Source organism: Oratosquilla oratoria, chromosome 23 (assembly GCF_046742065.1).
Source record: "Oratosquilla oratoria isolate Oo_2021 chromosome 23, ASM4674206v1, whole genome shotgun sequence".
Lineage (NCBI taxonomy): Eukaryota > Metazoa > Arthropoda > Malacostraca > Stomatopoda > Squillidae > Oratosquilla > Oratosquilla oratoria.
In genome coordinates this window covers 6,827,341-6,846,865 of record NC_134799.1, presented here as the reverse complement: position 1 = coordinate 6,846,865, position 19,525 = coordinate 6,827,341, and the positions used below count along the sequence as shown (strand labels likewise).

Below are 19,525 nucleotides of genomic sequence, written 5' to 3'. Positions count from 1 at the left end.
AGGTTTGTTAGTAAAAAAAAAGAACAGCACTGGCTATGGTAGAGTGTACGGGACAGCAACTTGCGAGACTAGAAAATCGCACCCGCGTTGCGAGGTAAAACTTCCTCCTGGGGGAAGTGAGAAGAAATACCTCTGGATGCTCATCTCGGTGGTAGAGAAAGGCACGGGGGAGGGGGGAGCATATGGGAATACAGCTCGCCAGGATTCCTGCGTACATAATGTATAAGAAATAATGTTCATGTCATGGAGGCGAATGTCGCCGGGACGAGGGTAAATTAAAGGTTGGTCGCTATTTTGGTTTTGCTGACGTACGTACATTCTTTACATGCAAATGTCTTGATATATGCATACACACATGCATGCGCATACATGCATGTGAACACGTGGATGTTTTCTTTATTTTAACATTCATCCATATGCACACACACATACACGCAGGTATACATATGCACATACACATGCACGCATACATACCCACGAGTATGCGAGCACATACACGCACGTGTTTTCTCATAATATTGACTGAATATCATCCAAACCTACTAAAAGACGTTTGATGGCCCTTGCTAGTTCCTGGTATTGTGAAAAAAAAAAAAAAAAAAAACGGGAGGGCGACGTTGGACTACGTCTGGGTGTTGTGATCTCCGTGGTTCTTACGGTTGTATTCTTAAAAAAAATCTTTCCATTCCAATGATTTATATAAGATTTATATAAGGAAAGATTTATACAAAGAAATATTTTTTTAAGAATACCACCGTAAGATTCTTGCGGTGGTATTCTTAAGAAAAAATCTTTCCCTTCCAAGGATCTATATATAATATTTATATAAGGAAAAAAAATATACAAAGTTTTTTTTTTTTTTTTTAAGAATACCACCGCTAATCTTTTTCAGTGCCCGTAAACCTCGATATTCTACAGAAAAACCTCGTACCCCCCATCAAATACAAATATAATACAGTACAATCATATGATAAGGATAGTGATAACCTCGCTTTGCTTTCTTATTGCCCTGGCTATCATGTCTCGTACCCCCAGGTTCAAGGTTTCGTACCTCTTGGCGGTACAAGTACCCCTGGTTAAGAACAACTGGTGTAGTGGATGTATTGGATGAATTACCTTCTCGAGTTCTCTCGATGCTTAGTGGCCATCGAGCGTATTCCTTTCGTAGTGGAATCGGGCCTCCCGACGCGTCCGCCTGTCTGTCTGTGAGCGCGCACCTTCGCTGTTTACCTGCATCATCCCGTCCCAGATTAGGACTGGCCTCGCTTGTAAATCCGTGTTTATGGTGGGAATGTCTACGTCTTGTTTTCGTGCCTGTGCAGTGCATGTTTGTTATGAATTTACGTGTCTTGTTCTGGGCTGCTTGCAGGATCTGCATGGATGTTTCTAGAAGTGTTGTAAGGGCTTTATAGGGTACCCCGCATTATTGCGAGATTTTTTTTTTTTTTTTTTTTTGTGCTTCACAGAGCTCAAAGTGCTTTCATGCTGGTGGTGAATGTCCAGTGAAACATCTTAAGGTACGGTTACACTAGTCAACGGATGGGTTGGATTCCGAGCCTAGGGATGGACTCCGTCCAACGTTGGAGGATTTGGTTGGAATCCAACCTTGGGACGCCCAACGCAATACCGTTGTAGTCCACACCTCGGAAAAGATCCGAGGGAAAGTGAAGTTATATGTTAATAGTATTTACACTTACGACATGTTTAGAAATATATACATGCAACTTATTTAGTAATAAGGAATAGATTATTTAATAGTCTAAAATGATCTTGAAATAAAAAAATACGGAATGTATATTGTGGCAATAATCAAACAGTCGTTTGACCACTGCTGTATGTAAACACTGCTAATTTGTCTTACGCGCGAAATCTCTCTTCACTATTTGCTTTGTCTACACTTTTCGCCGTGATGGAGTGGAATAATGAAGTTATCCATGCTCTAATAGAGATGATACGACAACAAGAGGCTATTTTTAGTTTCTTTTGTTATGCTGGAGAAAGGATGCCACTGTATTAAATGTTATCAGTACACTTTTGTGATGAGGGTGGTTTTCAGCGTATTTTGTAAGTATATTCTGGATTGTGGTGTTTGTTTTATTTCCTATATTAGTGCTGTGTAGGCTGTGTTTACGCCTGAATTCAAGCAGCCCCATGTGTTAATGTATGATGCCATTGATATTTATTTGTAGTATGTTTAAAGTATGTTTGGTGTGAAATGATGTTTTTCGAATAGGAGTGTAGATGCGTGATAGCTCCAGTTCCAATCCTTTGTAAACTGGTTTGTATTGGTGAGATGGACCCGTGTGTAGCACGTGTTGAATTGGATATATGTGTGCGAGGAACACATGGGTTTTGTACATGTAGGACACGTGCCTAGGCCTGTGATAGTTTCAGTGTTACCGTAGTGCCTGACCTCTTCATGCGAAAGACAAAGAAGAAGAAAAAAAAATAAGAAGAGGAGGAAGAACAAGATCAAGGAAACAGATGACGGCTCTGAATTCAACGAATGATCGATAGGAAGTAAGAGAGTGAGATTGTTGGTATATTCCAGAAGCAGTTACTGGCTTCTCGGGTGAAGGGTAGGGGTGGGGGTGGGGGTGGGGGGTTAGTGTGCGGACTTCGGGTGGAGCCTGATATACTCTCCTGTCGCCTGATGGGCGTCTTTCTTCTTCGTCTACAGCATCTCTTCGTGCAGACAGCGATGTCAATGGAGAGAAAGTAGCGCTGGGAATAACGCTGAAGGATAGGAAGAGGGCAAGTTGGGTAAGAGAGCAGCAGATAGGAGTGGAAAGGTATGTTAGAAGCGATAAAGGAGTAGAAATGGAATTGGACAAGAAAAGTAGCCACAAAGGAGCTTGATAGAGCGAGATGGAAGAGGAAGACCAAATAGACGGTGGAGGGATGACAGAGAAGTTTGCATGAGTGACGTGACAGGGGTTACCAGCAATGTCCCTTCTATTTTTTTTTTTTTTTTTTTTTGCGAGTGTGTGCAGAAATTTGCTTGTGTACAAACTTTGCCTTCTCCGGAAAGTATGTGCACACCTATGTGAGTCCCCATCTTATCATTTATGCAAACACGCACAATTTGTAAGTTTGTATTACATATTACCTTCAACTATTGGTTTGACGGTTGGCAAGTTACCATATTTTTAGAGAATTTATAAGCTGATGTTTGGGTGGAACTTCTTTACTGATTGGATTTTAATATAATTTGAAAACCTTGTGTGTGCACATTTTTTTTCTTTATGTGCGCTAGATATAAAACAAAATGTGCGCGCGCACATGCGCACAGATTCGTGGGAACGTTGGTTACCTGTTTTGCAATTCATGTAAGAAGTTGGAAGAAACCTTTGTTCTGCGTAAGACGACTTTGAAGGGATTATTGGCCAATTTGCTTATACTCCTGTGTGCGTGTGTTGTTGCTCAATCTTGCAAGTTTGCCTTTGGTGTGCTTTCGTGCCAGCTTCCGCGGCTGCACGCGCATCATCGCCTCTCACTTGGCGTCCATCTCTGTATCTTTGTTGGCGCCGTACCACCTCGCCACATAATCCTTTGTATTTTTGCGCTCTCTTGCTTTAAGGGGGAAACTCACTCAACTTCCCCCTTCTTGTAATTGATCAGCTATTATTATTATTCTCACTTTTTAATTCATTCGTCTACCTATCTATTCATATACTAATGTTTCTATTTGCCTTGTGGTTCGAAGAACTTTTGCTTCTTTCATCTACTTCTCCCGACTAAAGTATATCATAGTCTCTTTTGAGTAACAATTCTCCCCTAAAGCAAATGTACAGGGTTATTTCACCAACCCTATCACTTCATTCCTCCACTGCTGATAGCACGTTTTGCCAGTTCTTCTCACGTAGTAGTAGTAGTAGAAGGAGGAGGAAGAGGAGGAGGAGGAGGAGGTGGAGGAGGAGGAGGTCAGTCCTCATAGGCTGGGTGGTGCTCCTCCTTTTCCTCCTCCTCCTCTTGTGATATTCCTTCGAACCCTTCTGGATGGTTTCGAAACCACTAATGCATATTCCGGTTTGGGTCGCACTGTATTGCGTTGTGGTCTGTGCAGGATCATGCACCTGAATATTCGCCAGCCAGTCTTGTACTCGCCACCATGCACGCACACGCCTCTCAATTTACTTGGTGCAACATTTGGTTCTGACCAAGAGTAGACGGTCGACATCGAGAAACAACTGCATCTTTGACCCTGTCGCCAGTCCTCATGACACATACTCTATGTTGGCTATAGCCAGATTGTTTCATGTCTGAGGAGATCTAGGAAACCTTCTTTCGTTAGTTTTTGCGTTGTGTATGACAGACGGCCTCCTGGTGATTTCATTCGAGTGGTTTTGAATAGAAGGTTGAAAAGGTCAGCCCTCCCGACATGTAAAAAAAAAAAAAAAAAAAAAAAAATATATATATATATATACACAATATATATATATACATAATATATATATATATAATATATATATAATATATATATATATATATATATATATGTATACATACGAGTATATCCTTGTCACGTGCTAGAACAGGTTCGAGTCCGTGGTTGTACTACGTTTCAATTTCTGCGTATTGGCCGCCTCGTGTCTCTCGATGGGGATGGTTTAGAATTAAAGTGTATTGTGATATATATATATATATATATATATATATATATATATATATATATATACATATGTATGTATGTAAGAGTAATAACTGGAAAAGAGAAATTAAACAAGGCAAAGTGCTTTCGTATATTATATCCATTACAGGATGTAATATACGAAAGCGCTTTACTTCGTTTAGTTTCTCTTTCCTAAGTATCACTTTTACATAATTGAACGCAAGTTACCAGTGTTTTTATTAGCATATACATATGTATATATATATATATATATATATATATATATATATATATATTTTTATCATTTGACAATTTTTGGAAATAGACTCAACCACTGGGATTCGAACCCTTGCCTAGGCGGCTTACGTCTTTGTCTTATAAGACGTAAGCCGCCTAGGCAAGGGTTCGAATCCCAGTGGTTGAGTCTATTTCCAAAAATATATATATATATATATATATATATATATATATATATATATATTTGTGTGTGTATGTATATGTATTATCATTACTATCATTACAAATACACATACAAACATATACTTCGACTAAATAAAAACCCTTGGTGGTCTCTGCCTCCTCCTGGACTCCCATTTCCTGGTGCTGGCCTCGCCCCTAGAACGACCCGATCGATGCGGCGGATCGGCGTGGGCGGACGGGGATTGGGGTGTCGGGTCTGTGCCTTCTGCCAAGTCCGTCGGAAGAGTCCCGCCAGAAATTACGCCCAACAGGATTCGCGCCCAAGCCCCCGCCCGCAGGGTCTCCAGCCATTGATTAGATTATTTCCATCACCGTCGTTACTATTACTTTATCATCATCACTTGTGTTACTGTAAATATCGTCATTTATTCTTATTTACTCTCGTTACTTTCATTCGTGTTTTCCTCGTTTTAGGGAACAGACATGAGGTGTGTGTGCGGGGGGGGGGGGGGTTTGCCGGCAGCCGCGAGAGACAAAACGGGTGGTAGTCTGTCTTCTTCAATCTATCTCATTTCATTGCCCTATTTATCTAATCGAGGTCAATTACAAACCGGGCCTGCGCAACTCTGGACCGCTTGAAAATAGGAACTTGGGGTGAATGGTGTGCACTTGAACTGGATACAACTTCAGCCCGGCGGGATTTCCGTTAACCGTTAGAAAGACAGAAGTACACAGATCACATGTATGAAGTTCCCCAAAGCACTTACTACTCAAGCTGAATATGTGTTTCCAAGCGTAATGCATGCTTGAGTTATACAAGGATTTGTGTTGACAAATTGTCTTGTGTGCTTTCATAGTTACAGGCGGATGCAATTTCTACGCAGCGTTTCCCTGTAAGTTAAATATTGTTATTACAGCATCATTATCATCCATATTGAAGAGTGACTGATGACATTTCGACAATATAGGGTCGCCGATCACTCCAGATGACGAAAGTTTCTTTGTTTCTTGCATTATCGTTTAAAAATATCTTCTAATAGCAGATTTCATCATCTCCTTCCTCTTTGGTTTGCTGGCATTGTGAATGATGTGGACATCCATGTTTAAGTATACAAGATTGGAGATAAAGAAAAAAGAGTGGACTGTGTACTGTTCATTTTAATAAGTTATGGGACGCTGTATGCACGGGTGGATCAAATACAATCGTATTTGTAATCAAAGGATTACAAAGGTAGGTACAATAATAGAGTATGCCGACAGGAGACTTTTTTACAGTTGATTACAGTTGATGTTTACTGTAAGATGCCATATGAGGCCTGTGACTCCAGTGTGGCAGCCTGGGGCCGTATACACAAAACTTGTTAGCGCTAACAAATAGCTGTTAAGGGTAACAAATTCCTGTTAAGGCTAACATTTAGCTGTTAAGCACTAATAGTGATACAGAAAACTTGTTAGGGCCTTAAAAGTACTGTTAAGATAAAAGTGCTGAGGAGGACTATTAAGCTCTTAACAAGTTCCTGTTAGTAGAGAAGATGGCGGAGCAACAACAACTAAAAAGATGACTGCGAGTTTATCGACAGCGATGGGACATATTTAACGAGTACAATGATGACGAACTCATCAAACGCTTCAGAATGAACCGTGCTGGTATAATAAAAATGGCTGATTTAGTGAGGGACAAACTTCAATCCCGAACAGAACGGAATCGACCACTGAGTCCTGAGACGAAGGTGGCAATTACCCTATGATATTTAGCCACAGGTAAAATGCAGCAGTGACGAATTTGGGACCTCGCAAGCATCAATCAGCCGTGTCATTACTCAAACAATTGATGCACTATTAGAACCAAATATTGTAACTCAGTTTGTAAAATTCCTATTGACTCGCCAAGAAGTGCAAGTAAAACAAGCAGAGTTCATGGAAAACTGTAGGTTTCCCGGTGTTGTGGGTACCATAGATGGCACAAACATTAGAATTGGGGCTCCAAGTGTCGATGAACATTTATATGTAAACAGAAAACAATACCATAGCATCAACGTGCTTTGTCATGCCTCCCTCTTATCCTTGTGGTTTAAACTTGGCTTGAATCGCCCATTTATTATTATTTTTTCTCCATAATCACGTTGATCAAGAGGAGTGTTTCCTCTTGTGACCAGTTTGGCTTCCTTTTCTTTTTCTGTGTTTCTTCTGCCATGTCTATGTCCTCTGAAATTATTGTTGAGTCTTCTGTCGGAAGATTTGTCTGTGGCACGGCCGCATGTACAATGCGCCTTCGTCCAAAAATATCTGTCGTTGGTTAATAAGTACTTCTAAAAACCCATACATACGATATCTATGTGCTATCATGATACTTTACTAATAAATTCTGAACAACTGCATTAATAACACTGTTTTATGTGTGCAATTTTTGATAATACGTCCATTTACATGTTCATAAGCTGCTAACTTCAGCGCTGTTTAGCGGTACTTGACAAACAACTGTTTGCTAGCTAACAGTTGTTAGTTAAGCATTGGTGTATAACTTTTAGTGGTTTTCTGTTAGCTAGCAGAGATTGTTAAGGCTAACAAAAAAGTTTTGTGTATACGGCCCCTGATTTCTTATACGGCGTTGGCTGCGTGCAGTGTTAATCTGTACCCTATAGTTAAATTTTTGTTCTCGTTCCTTCTAGAATTTGTCAAGCCTTGCCTCAAACTTTTGGTAAAGGTGTATCTAAATAAAAAAAAATAAGGTAGTATAATTAATTGTATTTTGGAATCCAGGAAAAGTATTTTGTATTTGTATTGATTCACTCTGTTTTATATGTTACTTTAAGACATTTTCTGTCAGCAAAAACACGCATTTCTGCTTTCTGTGTCGCTTTGTATTATTTCTACACTGTCGCCGTTTTCGTCTGCCAGCGACAACGTTGACCGTTCCGTTGTATCTTTCCGCTTGTTTCAAATTTGAATGCCATCACGTCTTTGTCGTTGTATTTTAAATTTGGGAATAAATGCGATTGAATTTGTGCATCATAACTTTAAAAGTATTTATAGATATGACCTCTTCAAAAAGCATGCCATCACCTCTTGGTCACTGCATTTTGAATTTGGGAATAAATGTAATTGTATTTGTGCATCATAACTTTAAAAAGTATTTGTAGATATGACCTTTTCAAAAAGCATGTCATCCAATCCTGATGCTAGCAAGTTCCTCCTACGCTAACTTTTTTTTTCAGGAGCGGGTTCGTTCATTTTGCTGAGCATTCAATAGTGGCTCTACTTTTCCAATAAATATAATTTCATCCACTTGTAATCGTCGGTTATCATTTGCCCTGCAAATGATGGAGGGTTTCTCTCGCAGGTCTTCTAGTGGTGGTTTATGTCCGTGCAGTGGGCAAAAATCCCTCCTTTCTAACGACGTTGCTACATATTTTCCCCCTTTTTATAGATATCCTGGTAAATCCAAAATATGTATTCTGAAGGGATGCACAGCTCATCCTCTGGTAAGCGTGCTTGTACACCACACCGTTATCACTGTTCTCTGTTGTTGGCCGTGTTGTTCTTCATGAAGAACATCTTGCAGATGATAATGGTGATGATTTCGTTGTCGTATCTCCTTGGGGCGCCGTTGCCATGGATTTTTTTCTCACCATAATACGGATTTCTTTCTTTCAATAGTAAATTACCCAGCAACCCAGATTGTCAACACGTCAGCGGCCATCAAGTCCAATAGGAATTGTATTAATTAAGGAGACCACTAAGTCCATCATCATCATCATCATCATCATTATTGTTGTTAATGTTAATATCATTGTTGCTATTATTAATATCACTACTATTACTATTATTACTATCATCCTCATTACCTACATTAAGGTGTTATCAGTTGTGTTTCTTAGCAACTCTATGTAAAAAGTTATGAAAGGATTTTGATGAGATTTCTGGAGTGATAGCGTATGTCCCAGATAAAACACCACTGTACGAGCAATTTGGACAGAGTTGGTTAGCGATCCGGGCAGAAAAGTTTGTTATTGCCAACAAAATAACTCAGGTCGTTGTAGCGTCTGGCCTCTCTCCGGGAAATGTCAGCTAAAATCAATCGATGTTCCTGGCGACTATGCAGTTCGCGAAAGATGGCGATTTGTTTATTCAGTTATTTATTTATTTATTTATTTATTTATTATTAATTATTATTATTATTATTATTATTATTATTATTATTATTATTATTATTATTATTATTATTATTATTAATTATTATTATTATTATTATTATTGTGCTAATCTCTCCTCTGTGAATTGCACAATTCGACATGATTTTTTTATGTAGATGCTCTTCTTAGGCTTGTGTTCTCGAAGCTTCTGAGGATGCCGGGGCGTTAAGGGCGGAAAGACAGACAGAGGGAAAAGGTTATTTCTCCATCTGCTATGGAGGTTATATTTTGGGTTGTCGTGTTTCTTTATCTGCAACTTAAAGCAAAAATGTATGTTTTTTTCAATCAGGATCACGATCTGGACCTGAACAAATTTCAAAGAATGAAATAAACGTCCTTGGCAGAGGATTGCGCGAGTGCTTCTAGTAATTAGTCATCATCATTATTACTATTATCACTATTATCATAATTATTATCATCACCATTATTATTATCATTAATAGTAAATCATATTATAATTACTAATATTATTACTAGTATTATTATCACTATTATAATTATTCTTCTTCATTATTATCATCATCATCATTATTATTACCATTCTGACCTTGCTATCGTTATAACTGTCATCATAATCATTTACTACCATCCTTCTATCTATTTTATATTTTTTCTTCCTCCGCTCCTGACAAAGTATGGCTTGGAATAGGCGAGGAAAATAATTAATCATTCCTCTTACCCCTATTACACGCGTCTCTTTCATCATCATTAATACCAGTTATATCATTATTATAATTTCTGCCATGAGTATTTCTTGTGGCATACAAAGTATGTCTACAAAATACTAAGATGCAAACAACCAATGGCCGTCGTGTATCAAATGAACTCCAGGCATGTGTTGCGCTGGACGTGTTTTGGCTCAACTGTTTTATCTTCGTCCTCAGCGCCGTTCATACCTCCCGAGCAGCCTCTTATCGCCCTCCACCTGGCCAAGGCCGCACACTTCAACGCTGACCGGCTATAGCCCGTCGTCGTCGTCGTCGTCTCAAAAGGAGAGAGAGAGAGAGAGAGAGAGAGAGAGAGAGAGAGAGAGAGAGAGAGAGAGAGAGAGAGAGAGAGAGAGAGAGGAGAGAGAGAGAGAGACGGGGAGAGTAAGACTGAGGGAGGGAGGGAAAGAGAGGGAGTGTGAGAGTGAGAAAGGAGTCTGTCGGGCCAGAAGCGGGAAGACCCAATTAACATGTTGGTGCTCGAAACTTTACATCAAGGTTAACCTTCTGCTACTGTGACGTACTCCTTGTATCAAGTTTGTCCTGTATAACACCCAACCCTTTCATTCGTATCTGGACCAAGTCTGCCGCTGAGTCGAACAAAATGGCCTCCGATACGTGTATGGAAAAGGCGTCATCATGGTGGTACGGTTGACTCTCTATCGAATTTTGTTTATTCAAATGTTGGACAACATGGCAATCCTCTCTACTGTTGAACAGACTTCCTCTTTCGTTCTTGCGAGAACAAAATCCTTTCTGTCAAAGATAACGCCTGTTACCCTCCTCCACCCAGACTACAATCACCTCTTTATCTTTCTGTCACACTCTCCCTTACTCGCTGCACTTGACCCCAAGGATTTGAATTCATCGACCTTCGCCAGCCGCAGCCTCCTCCTCCTCCTCCTCCTCCTCTCTCATTTGCACACAAACACTCAGTCTTGTTCCTGCTTGATTTGCACTCCACTTCTCTCTAGTGCATACGCTCCATCTCATCATCTCTGCCTCGATTTCCTCCTGCCTTCCACTACACGCACGACAATGTCGTTCACAAATATCCACGGAGACACTTTTCCTAGTCTCATCTGACAATCCGTTAATCACCACTGCAAACAAAGAGAGGACTCAGAGTTGATACCTTTGGTGTAACACCACCTCCTCCTTGAAACCCTCAGTCAATGCTGCTGGACACCTCACTGCTGCTGATACCGGCACTATCATCATGCATTCATCACCACCACCACTACATGCTTCTCTGGCATCTCTGACTTTCCCATACAACAACACTCCTGTCACTCTACCTTTCCCAGGTATACAAACAGTGTGCAACACTCTATGTGGCCCTTGAGCATTCCCGAAGCAGATACTGCGTCTGTGGTGCACCTCTCTGGCCTTCCCTTGGTCTGCAAACGGTATGCAACACGCCATCTCCCTTCAGCATTCCCCAAGCAGATACTGTGTTTGTATTGCGTCTCTCTGGCATAAAATTAAGATTGTTACTCACTTCTTTTCTTCCCTTTGGTTTTCACTACTCTTTCACTATGTGGCTCATCAATTCTGTACCTCTGTAGTTGCTCCAGCTCTGCACACACTCTTTGTTCCTGTAAGTCGGAACTAGCACATCCGGAATAAAAAAGACATAAATCCCAAGTGCAACAGTGACAGCGACCTGACAGCTGGTACTTTGCAATTATTTCCATTCAACTCGACATAACGGCTAAGTCCAAACCGTGACAATTTCTTCTTTACATTGATGATAAGCTTCCGCGCGGTTGTTTCAACAGGTGGGAGCGGGGTCAAGACCCTCCGCGACCGCCTCATGCAGACGGTAGCATCGGGATAAATTTCCGTTAAACCTAGCGGGACGCTACCGTAGATCAAATTTGTAAGCGGTACCAGAGGCCGCGAAGTAAAAAACATATAAGCAGTAACGATGATGATATAATAATAATCATAACAATAGTAATACTAACAATAACAACAATAATAATAACAATAATAGCAATAATAATAGCAGGAATATTACAGACGAAAACAACGATAAGGCGACGATCTATCGCAATGAGAAACATCCGATGAATCCACTGCACTTCTATGGAACAGAGGAACATGAGTACTGGATATCAATTCCATGTTCTCTGCCCTACACAAAATACCTTGCTTGGCGAAACCTCTCCTTGTACTACGCTTCAGTTCTGCAGTGGCTTTCATATACAGAAAATGAGAACCTCATTAACACTGCATCAGTATATTCATTTCCCATTATCCGTTCACTTAAGATTATCTTCAGTTCGAAGGGTAGATCCTACGCAAGCCGTCGTAAGAAGACCAAGAGGAAACAGTCTGTGTCTCAGACACTCACTAACCTGTATAGGGGAGTTTCCTATTGGTCAATTTCTCTTCCCCTACGACTAAGCCTCCTACTCATTTTCTAACGTTGTTGGACGAGGATAAGAAGAATAAACATCACTACGTAACCTCACGGTTACACACATTAATCCCAGTCTGCAAACCCAAGTCTCCTGCCCATACCTCCAAAGCCACGACCCCGCGAAATAAATACCCCTAATCGCTCGGTGGCAGACGCCCTCTTTTATACACAACTATCTTTTCATTTTCATACAGATATCTCTTCGCCTCCTACAACTACTGATCCCGCGCGAGCAGATGGTCTGTCCTAGCTACTAGTCCATAGTCCATCCAAACCCAAGTGGAGGAGGCTACGCGGGCGAGGCTACTTTCTCTAGCTACCCGTGACTAAAATTCCCTGACGTCGCTTTCACCAAAACCCTTCAAGGGTGCCATCGTTTCTCGATCGAGGCCGGGGTGTGGGTAGGGGAGAATCGTTTGGAATGGCTAAAGAGATAAGAATTAAGTCAATACATTTTCCTCTAAGAAAAGAATATGTGTGCAACACTCGTGTCAGTCACGAGAACCGCTGACGTGGTCTCGCCTCATCCCTACATTCAAGCCTGACAACGCAAGCTGGACATTGCGCATGACACTTCCATCAACCTGCAAAGCAATTCATCTCGTTTTCCTGGTGTTGCAATGCCTGAGGATGATCCCTCTAAGCCGCTACAGGGCGTGACGCCCGCGGCGGTGCGTGACGCCCACAGAGAGGGATCGACCACCGTCTTCCCTAATCCAATCCTAAATCCTGTCACATCATCACGAACATCGCCCTTCCCGGCACGTGATAACTGACAATGCCCAGGTTGTGGTACTCCGGCTAGGGGATTACCTTCATACTATATCTCTAAAGGCTGTAGCAGCGCATCAGTAGTGGTCGCTCCTATTCTGGCAAGGCTTAGTATGAGGTTATTAAAAAACAGAGTGACTTCGCATTCGTCATCCTTGCCAAAAGGAGAAAAGCCATCGGTAGTCACAACCACTCCATTATCGTTACATGACAACCTTGACAGCGACTCGAGGTCTGCAAGTGGCCCTCTACACCAGATTACTGTCTACAATATTTCTAGGGCGCAAATCACACAATACATGCTCGGTACCGGTTCGGACACAGGACACCCGTTTGCAGCTTTCTGGGTGTTCTATGTTCTTTTGAACAAAAGGTGATGGGAAACTCCATCCTGTAAACTAATTCTTCCTCTGTCCTTCACTTTCTGCGGAGACTACACCATCACTACACATTCTAATCACGGGCTGATCAGGCATTTATATAAATTTTTTCTTATATCTTCTCGTACAGTTAGTGAAAAACTACTTTAACGTTCTTCAACGATTTTATGTTTAACCTAGGGCATTGCTTATCTGTTTGTCAAGTGACAAGATATTCATAATCAAGATAACATATCTTTCTTTTTTTTCTGTAACTGATTTGCTTCCCATTGAGTTATTCATTGATCTTTCTCGGCTTTTACCCATTTCTACCACTTTGCATTTTTTACGAAACTTTTTATTTCCCACGATTGTCTCCAAGCATATATATTGTTTAGATCTTGTAACAATTTTCAACTCCCTCATCTCTTATTCTTCCTGTGATCTTTGCATCGTCTTCAAACGTTTTAGTGTAGTTTGCTGTACCTTCCATCATGTCATTTACGTATATCAAGAATATTACAGGTGCCAAGACTGAGCCTTGATGGATTCCGCTTGTCACTGCCCTCCATCGCCCTTCAATATTTTTCCCATGCACAGGAGACCGCGCATGTGTGTGTGTGTGTGTGTGTGTGTGTGTGTGTGTGTGTGTACCCGTGTGTACCAAAAGGCCTTTCCTCACTTACATGGGGAGTGGCCAAATGAAAGCATACACCTACCTTACACCCAATCCAGACCAAATTTCCAATCGTTGCCCCCAAATCAAACCCTCTCCATTATCCTGCACATTCAACAATTCCTGAAATGTTCTACCTATCTTACCAATACTGGCTTCACTTTCATTAGCATCTGTCCAACTGCACCCTCAACTAGCAAACTTTCGCTATTTTCACTTTTTTTTTCCAAACTCTGTTAAACATATTCCCCAAATTACATAAATTTTCCTCTTGGCCTCCCTCACCTTGCGCTTTGCTTCCGCCCTCTTTATCAAATACCTCTCATTTGCTTTGCCACCATATGCTCACTATCCTCCCACCACTGCCCTCACCTCCAAAATTAGCTACTTCTCCTGTTCCCTCACGTTCTCCTCATAATATATACAGCTTCTGCCCACTTTAACACTTTCTCCTTGAGACATATCCATTATTCAACTCGTTTCTCTCATATAATTCAATGAACCCAATATAGTTCTCAGTTTCACCTGGAATTCTCTCTTTCTCCTCATTCAAATTGCCCACATTCTGTCCCTCTCTGCCTCCTTCCATTTTCTTCCTTTGCCACTTAAACTTTACCTTCAAGTTCCTTTATACCAGATAATGACCCGGCAATCCACTGATACCTCTCCTGGAAATATCTACGTCCAATACTCTTATAATCCTCTTTTTCAGCACCACTACATACTCTATTAATGCCCTCTCAACTACACCTCCATTAACCACATAGGAACACGTACTAATGCTTATTTATCTTCTTATACATCGCGTTTGTTCTCATCATTTCACTCACCATAAACATCTCCAACATTTCTTCGCTATAGTTCCTTTCTGCCACCCCATACCCCTTAATTATTCCATCATCAGCTCATATCCTACTCGAGCATAAAATCACCCAACTCCGCTATATTTTACACTTCTCCTAAAGCTCTATACATACTCATTTAAATCGGTCAAAAACAATTCCCTCTACTCTTCACGGTTCTCACTGTCAGGGATATATACGCTCACAAATGTCCTTATCTCACATCCTAAAATCCTCGATAACTTTATCATGCATTTACCTACCTCATCACTTACCATCAATGCCATTCTTTCCCTTATTCGCCCTCTCGCCAATCCTGACACCCTACTCACCACACTTTCAGCCAGTTTCGGCTGTGGCCTTCCTTGGGGAGACGGGACTGCTCGGACAGACAGTCTAGGGAACGACAACAACAACAACAACTCACCACACTCCCATACTCCAACTCGCCTTTCCCTTTCAGTCTCATTTTACTCAACGCTAACACATCTTACTTCTCAATCATACGACCAATTTCTCCCCTTCTGATCTCATCCATAAAATATATACGCACATTCAACATCAATTGCTATGCTTCTGGATGGAATCCTCCCCTCAGGAGAAAAAGACAGCGGAAGATCCATAGTCCCTTCATTCCATCCCTTTTAGTCACTTTCTACGACCGGCATGGGGAACGCAATGGCGGCACTTTTCTCCTCCTACCACAGAGGGATCAGAGAAGGAAGAAGTACAGTCATAGAAGTGGTAAAGAATAGGTTCAAGGGGACCGCATCAGGGAGAGCCAGCAATAATACAAAAGCAACTCATCATTCCTTTACAGGTATAAGCAGAGATTATACACTAACACGGACAAATGACGTGTGGCTATAGTTGGCGGGGCCATCCCAATACAGTCCCTAAAGTACTAAATGCCACTATGAGAAGACTACAAAAGACCATAAGACCTACATTAAACAGTTCCATATCCCTTACCACCCCTCACCCTCTCCATAAAATTACCCAATCTTCTCTTAAGACAATCAACAGTTTCAGTGTTCTCTACATGATTACTAAGTCTATTCCATTCGTTAACCACTGATGGTAAACACGTTCTTGCCTATATCCCTCTTAAACCTAAATTTGTCAAATTTTAATATGTTACTACGTGTCCTGCCCTGCTGTCTTAATATGTTGACCTTGACTGCATCACCCTCGGTAAAGCCCTTAACCCATTCGAATAACTCTATTAGATCATCCCCACACTCTTCGTCTTTCCAGAGAGTGTATCTTTAGGTGCCTAAACCTCTCTTTGTATGGTAGATTTCTAACCCCCTTGTATAATTTTGGTCATGCGCACACACACACACACACACACACACACACACACACACATATATATATATATATATATATATATGTGTGTGTGTGTGTGTGTGTGTGTGTGTGTGTGTGTGTGTGTGTGTGTGTGTGTGTGTGTGTGATTCACCGTGGTCTAGGATCACGTGTTGGATCATGATCGAGTTACTAAACTCCCGGATGAGAGCTAAGAGCTCATATATGACCGATCTATGGGTAATACTGTGACCTTACACGCACACACACACCCAACTCCCCGCCTACGAGAGTTGGAGTAACAACCCGCAGCGCAGCGATACTAAAATTATTTTAGTCCTGGGCGTTATCCTGCCTCCCACTAACGCAAAATAAGATAAGAAATAAATATATCTGTATATTTCGACCACTTTCTATGGTCCTCTTCAGTAGATAAGTACATTAGGTGGGGTAGTATAATATATATATACAGAGAGTTGGTTTACATTGAGGAACGGAGATGGGAGGCTTAAGTAACATAACCTGAGTGGAGTGACCAATGGCTGTTTGGTTCCGGTCCTGTGACAGTTGATAACCATTTACTAACTGCTAAGGATGTGATGCAATCAGGTGACCACTAGTCTTTAGAGGTGTTAAAATTATGGAAATGTTTTATAAAACAGGACTCTACAATTTTCCTACGGAAACTACAATGAGACTTAAAAAGGATGGCTGAATTCTCCCAATCAATTCGATGGTCCTTTTGGTAGGTGCGGAGAAACACCGTCGATTTTTCTTGGGCGTATTTCACTGAATTTTTGTGGTCTTTAAATCTTGTGTTGAGGTTACGTCCTCTTTGACCCCAGTACACATCTTCAGTCTTGACATGGCATTTTATTAACTCTCTTGTGAACATTTACTACCTCTTTAAACAAACTATAGTAGTTATAAGATAATCTATTTTTGTATATATGTATATTATATATATATATATATCTATATATATATATGTATATATATATATATATATATATATATATATATATATATATATATATATATATATATATATATATATATATATATATGACAGTACTGCGTTTTTACTTCAGATACATTTGGTCATTATATGCACACTAAAAGATGGAAAAACTAACAATAATTCAAGACCTTTTGGTTGCATCGTAAGACCATACACCTTAACCCTTTCTAAACAAGTGTTGTCACTCACGACCTTACTTCGTGCAAAAAAAAAAAAAAAAAAATTATAGCCAGCATTTCTCATTTATAACGAAAAAATAACTTTAATATTTTGCCGATTCCACTTTTTTGTCTGCATGCAAGTGGAGAGTCGATATATTTGTCAAATTTAAACAAGTCAAATTTGCTCCTGTGGACCAACAGCTGATACGGGATCCTAGGGTCTTCGAAACCATTCTAATGTTGTCATCTAATGCTCATAAAATTACGAAGTCTACATAATGTTCCCTTTAAAAATAAAAAGGAAATTATTCGGTATTGTATGGAAAAGGACAGCTGTATATTACACAAATCAATGTAAACGTAACAAATGACGAACGCATGTGAAACAGACGAACATACGCAACTGATTATAGCATTTCTAAAATCCTTACGCACTGATTATCACGAAGTTTTAAGAAGTCTCATTTAAAATTTGTTCAAGAAATTTTCATCATAACGAATCTGATAAATGTCATTCTTCATTACAACTAGTTTCTCAAGGTAGTCATACCGGTGTAAACTCACTGAACGAATTGACAAACAACCTTGACTCAATTTCTCGACAGTGTACATATACGAATGTCCTATATACATGTAAAAACAATGATTCCCTTATAGAAGTCATTTAACATTATGAGAAATATACCTAATTCTTTGCTTCTCAATTGTAATGGTTTACATTCATAAACCTACCTTATCCCAAGCAAACCATTCTTCAAGTTTTGCGTCCAGCACTATGTTTCCAGTGTTGACCTTTATGTTACTTGGAGCCATCTTAAATAGAATGCTTCTCACAGTTCAGGGATGCTGCTCATTCACTGTACTCCTGTTTGTTTGCTCACTCACCCACTACAAACTTAAGAAATTTTACCAGTCTGATACAGTGCCTCTACACTGTGTGCGCTGCCATCTAGCGCCTGAAATCAAAACTATAAAGCTGCCAAAGGTCACCATGGTAAACATTTGGAAATGTCATGCAACAGTAAGCTGTTCGATGTGATCAATTTCTCCAACGGGTATGTCAGTACCTGGTTAATACATTAATACATTTCACCAAATATATTGAACCATTGCAATGCGTGTTAGATCTCCCTGGTCATGTTCCATATGATATAAAATGAATTCAGTTGGAATATTCTTCCAAGAACGTTCTTGACTACCATCCATAATATAACACGAAACAATAGATTGTTTTTATTGTTATATAAAAAGGTTATCTTACCTTTCTATGTGACATAGAAAATATTCTTTTTCAGGAAATGGGAGACGTAAATAAATTTTAATACCACAGAAAAAGGTGCACTCTATTGATAAAAACATCAAGTTACCTTTACGCAATTCTTGTTTTTATGGAATTACAACATGAATGTGTACATAACTGGACGTATGCAATGTACATGCTGGTGTGTTAAATGACGAAGTATACTAACCACACAATCAAACTATGATCGGAAGTGAGAATCATAATAAATATAAATATGATTAGAGGTGTGAGTGGCAAGGCGTTAGTCCGAGTGCACGCGACGTACGGTGTAAGAAACGGTAGGGTGTGATTGGAGAGGGTGGAGTGGTCCCAAGGACGTTCAGGGGCACCTTACAGGGGCCAAGGGCAGTATAAAAACCGCCGCCTCATCAGATATTGGGACCACCATTTGAGAGATACACCCACAGTGTCTGCGACATCCGTGCCGTACTTCTTTGCATCGAGAGTCTAAAACCTACCTACTTTCAGTAGCTACCCTGTCTTAATTTTTAAACGAAGATTTCTCTAAGCTCTTTTGAATCTGGCTTATGACGAAACAAAATTCATTCTACTACGTCCGTATAAAGCTGATCAAAATAGTTTGAATACGAGAATCCCCCATAAACTGGAAAAAAAAAAACAAAAAAATCGTCTGGCTTCTGGCAAATCCTAACGACTACGAATTTGTTACTGTCGTCTTTATCCAGAGAATCAAGGCAGGGGTTCCCCTAGATCAGAGGTG

The 19,525-nt window shown here is 40.3% G+C and overlaps 1 protein-coding gene across 2 annotated transcripts in view; it reads right to left on the bottom strand.

The window, feature by feature from the left end:
* The window catches only part of Pgm2a (phosphoglucomutase 2), a 45,712-nt gene extending 26,724 nt beyond the window's left edge, over positions 1-18,988 (bottom strand). Inside the window, exon 1 of one of the 2 annotated variants that reach the window (XM_076206617.1) lies at positions 18,971-18,988. Coding sequence is in view for 1 of the 2 variants with exons in the window: in XM_076206616.1 (XP_076062731.1) it covers positions 18,234-18,314 (81 nt within the window). In the remaining variant the exon portion in view is untranslated. Of the gene's footprint in view, positions 1-18,233; positions 18,453-18,970 lie in introns of those variants that run through there. The other variant, XM_076206616.1, reaches the window with a different exon arrangement.
* Between the last annotated feature and the right edge of the window lie 537 nt (positions 18,989-19,525).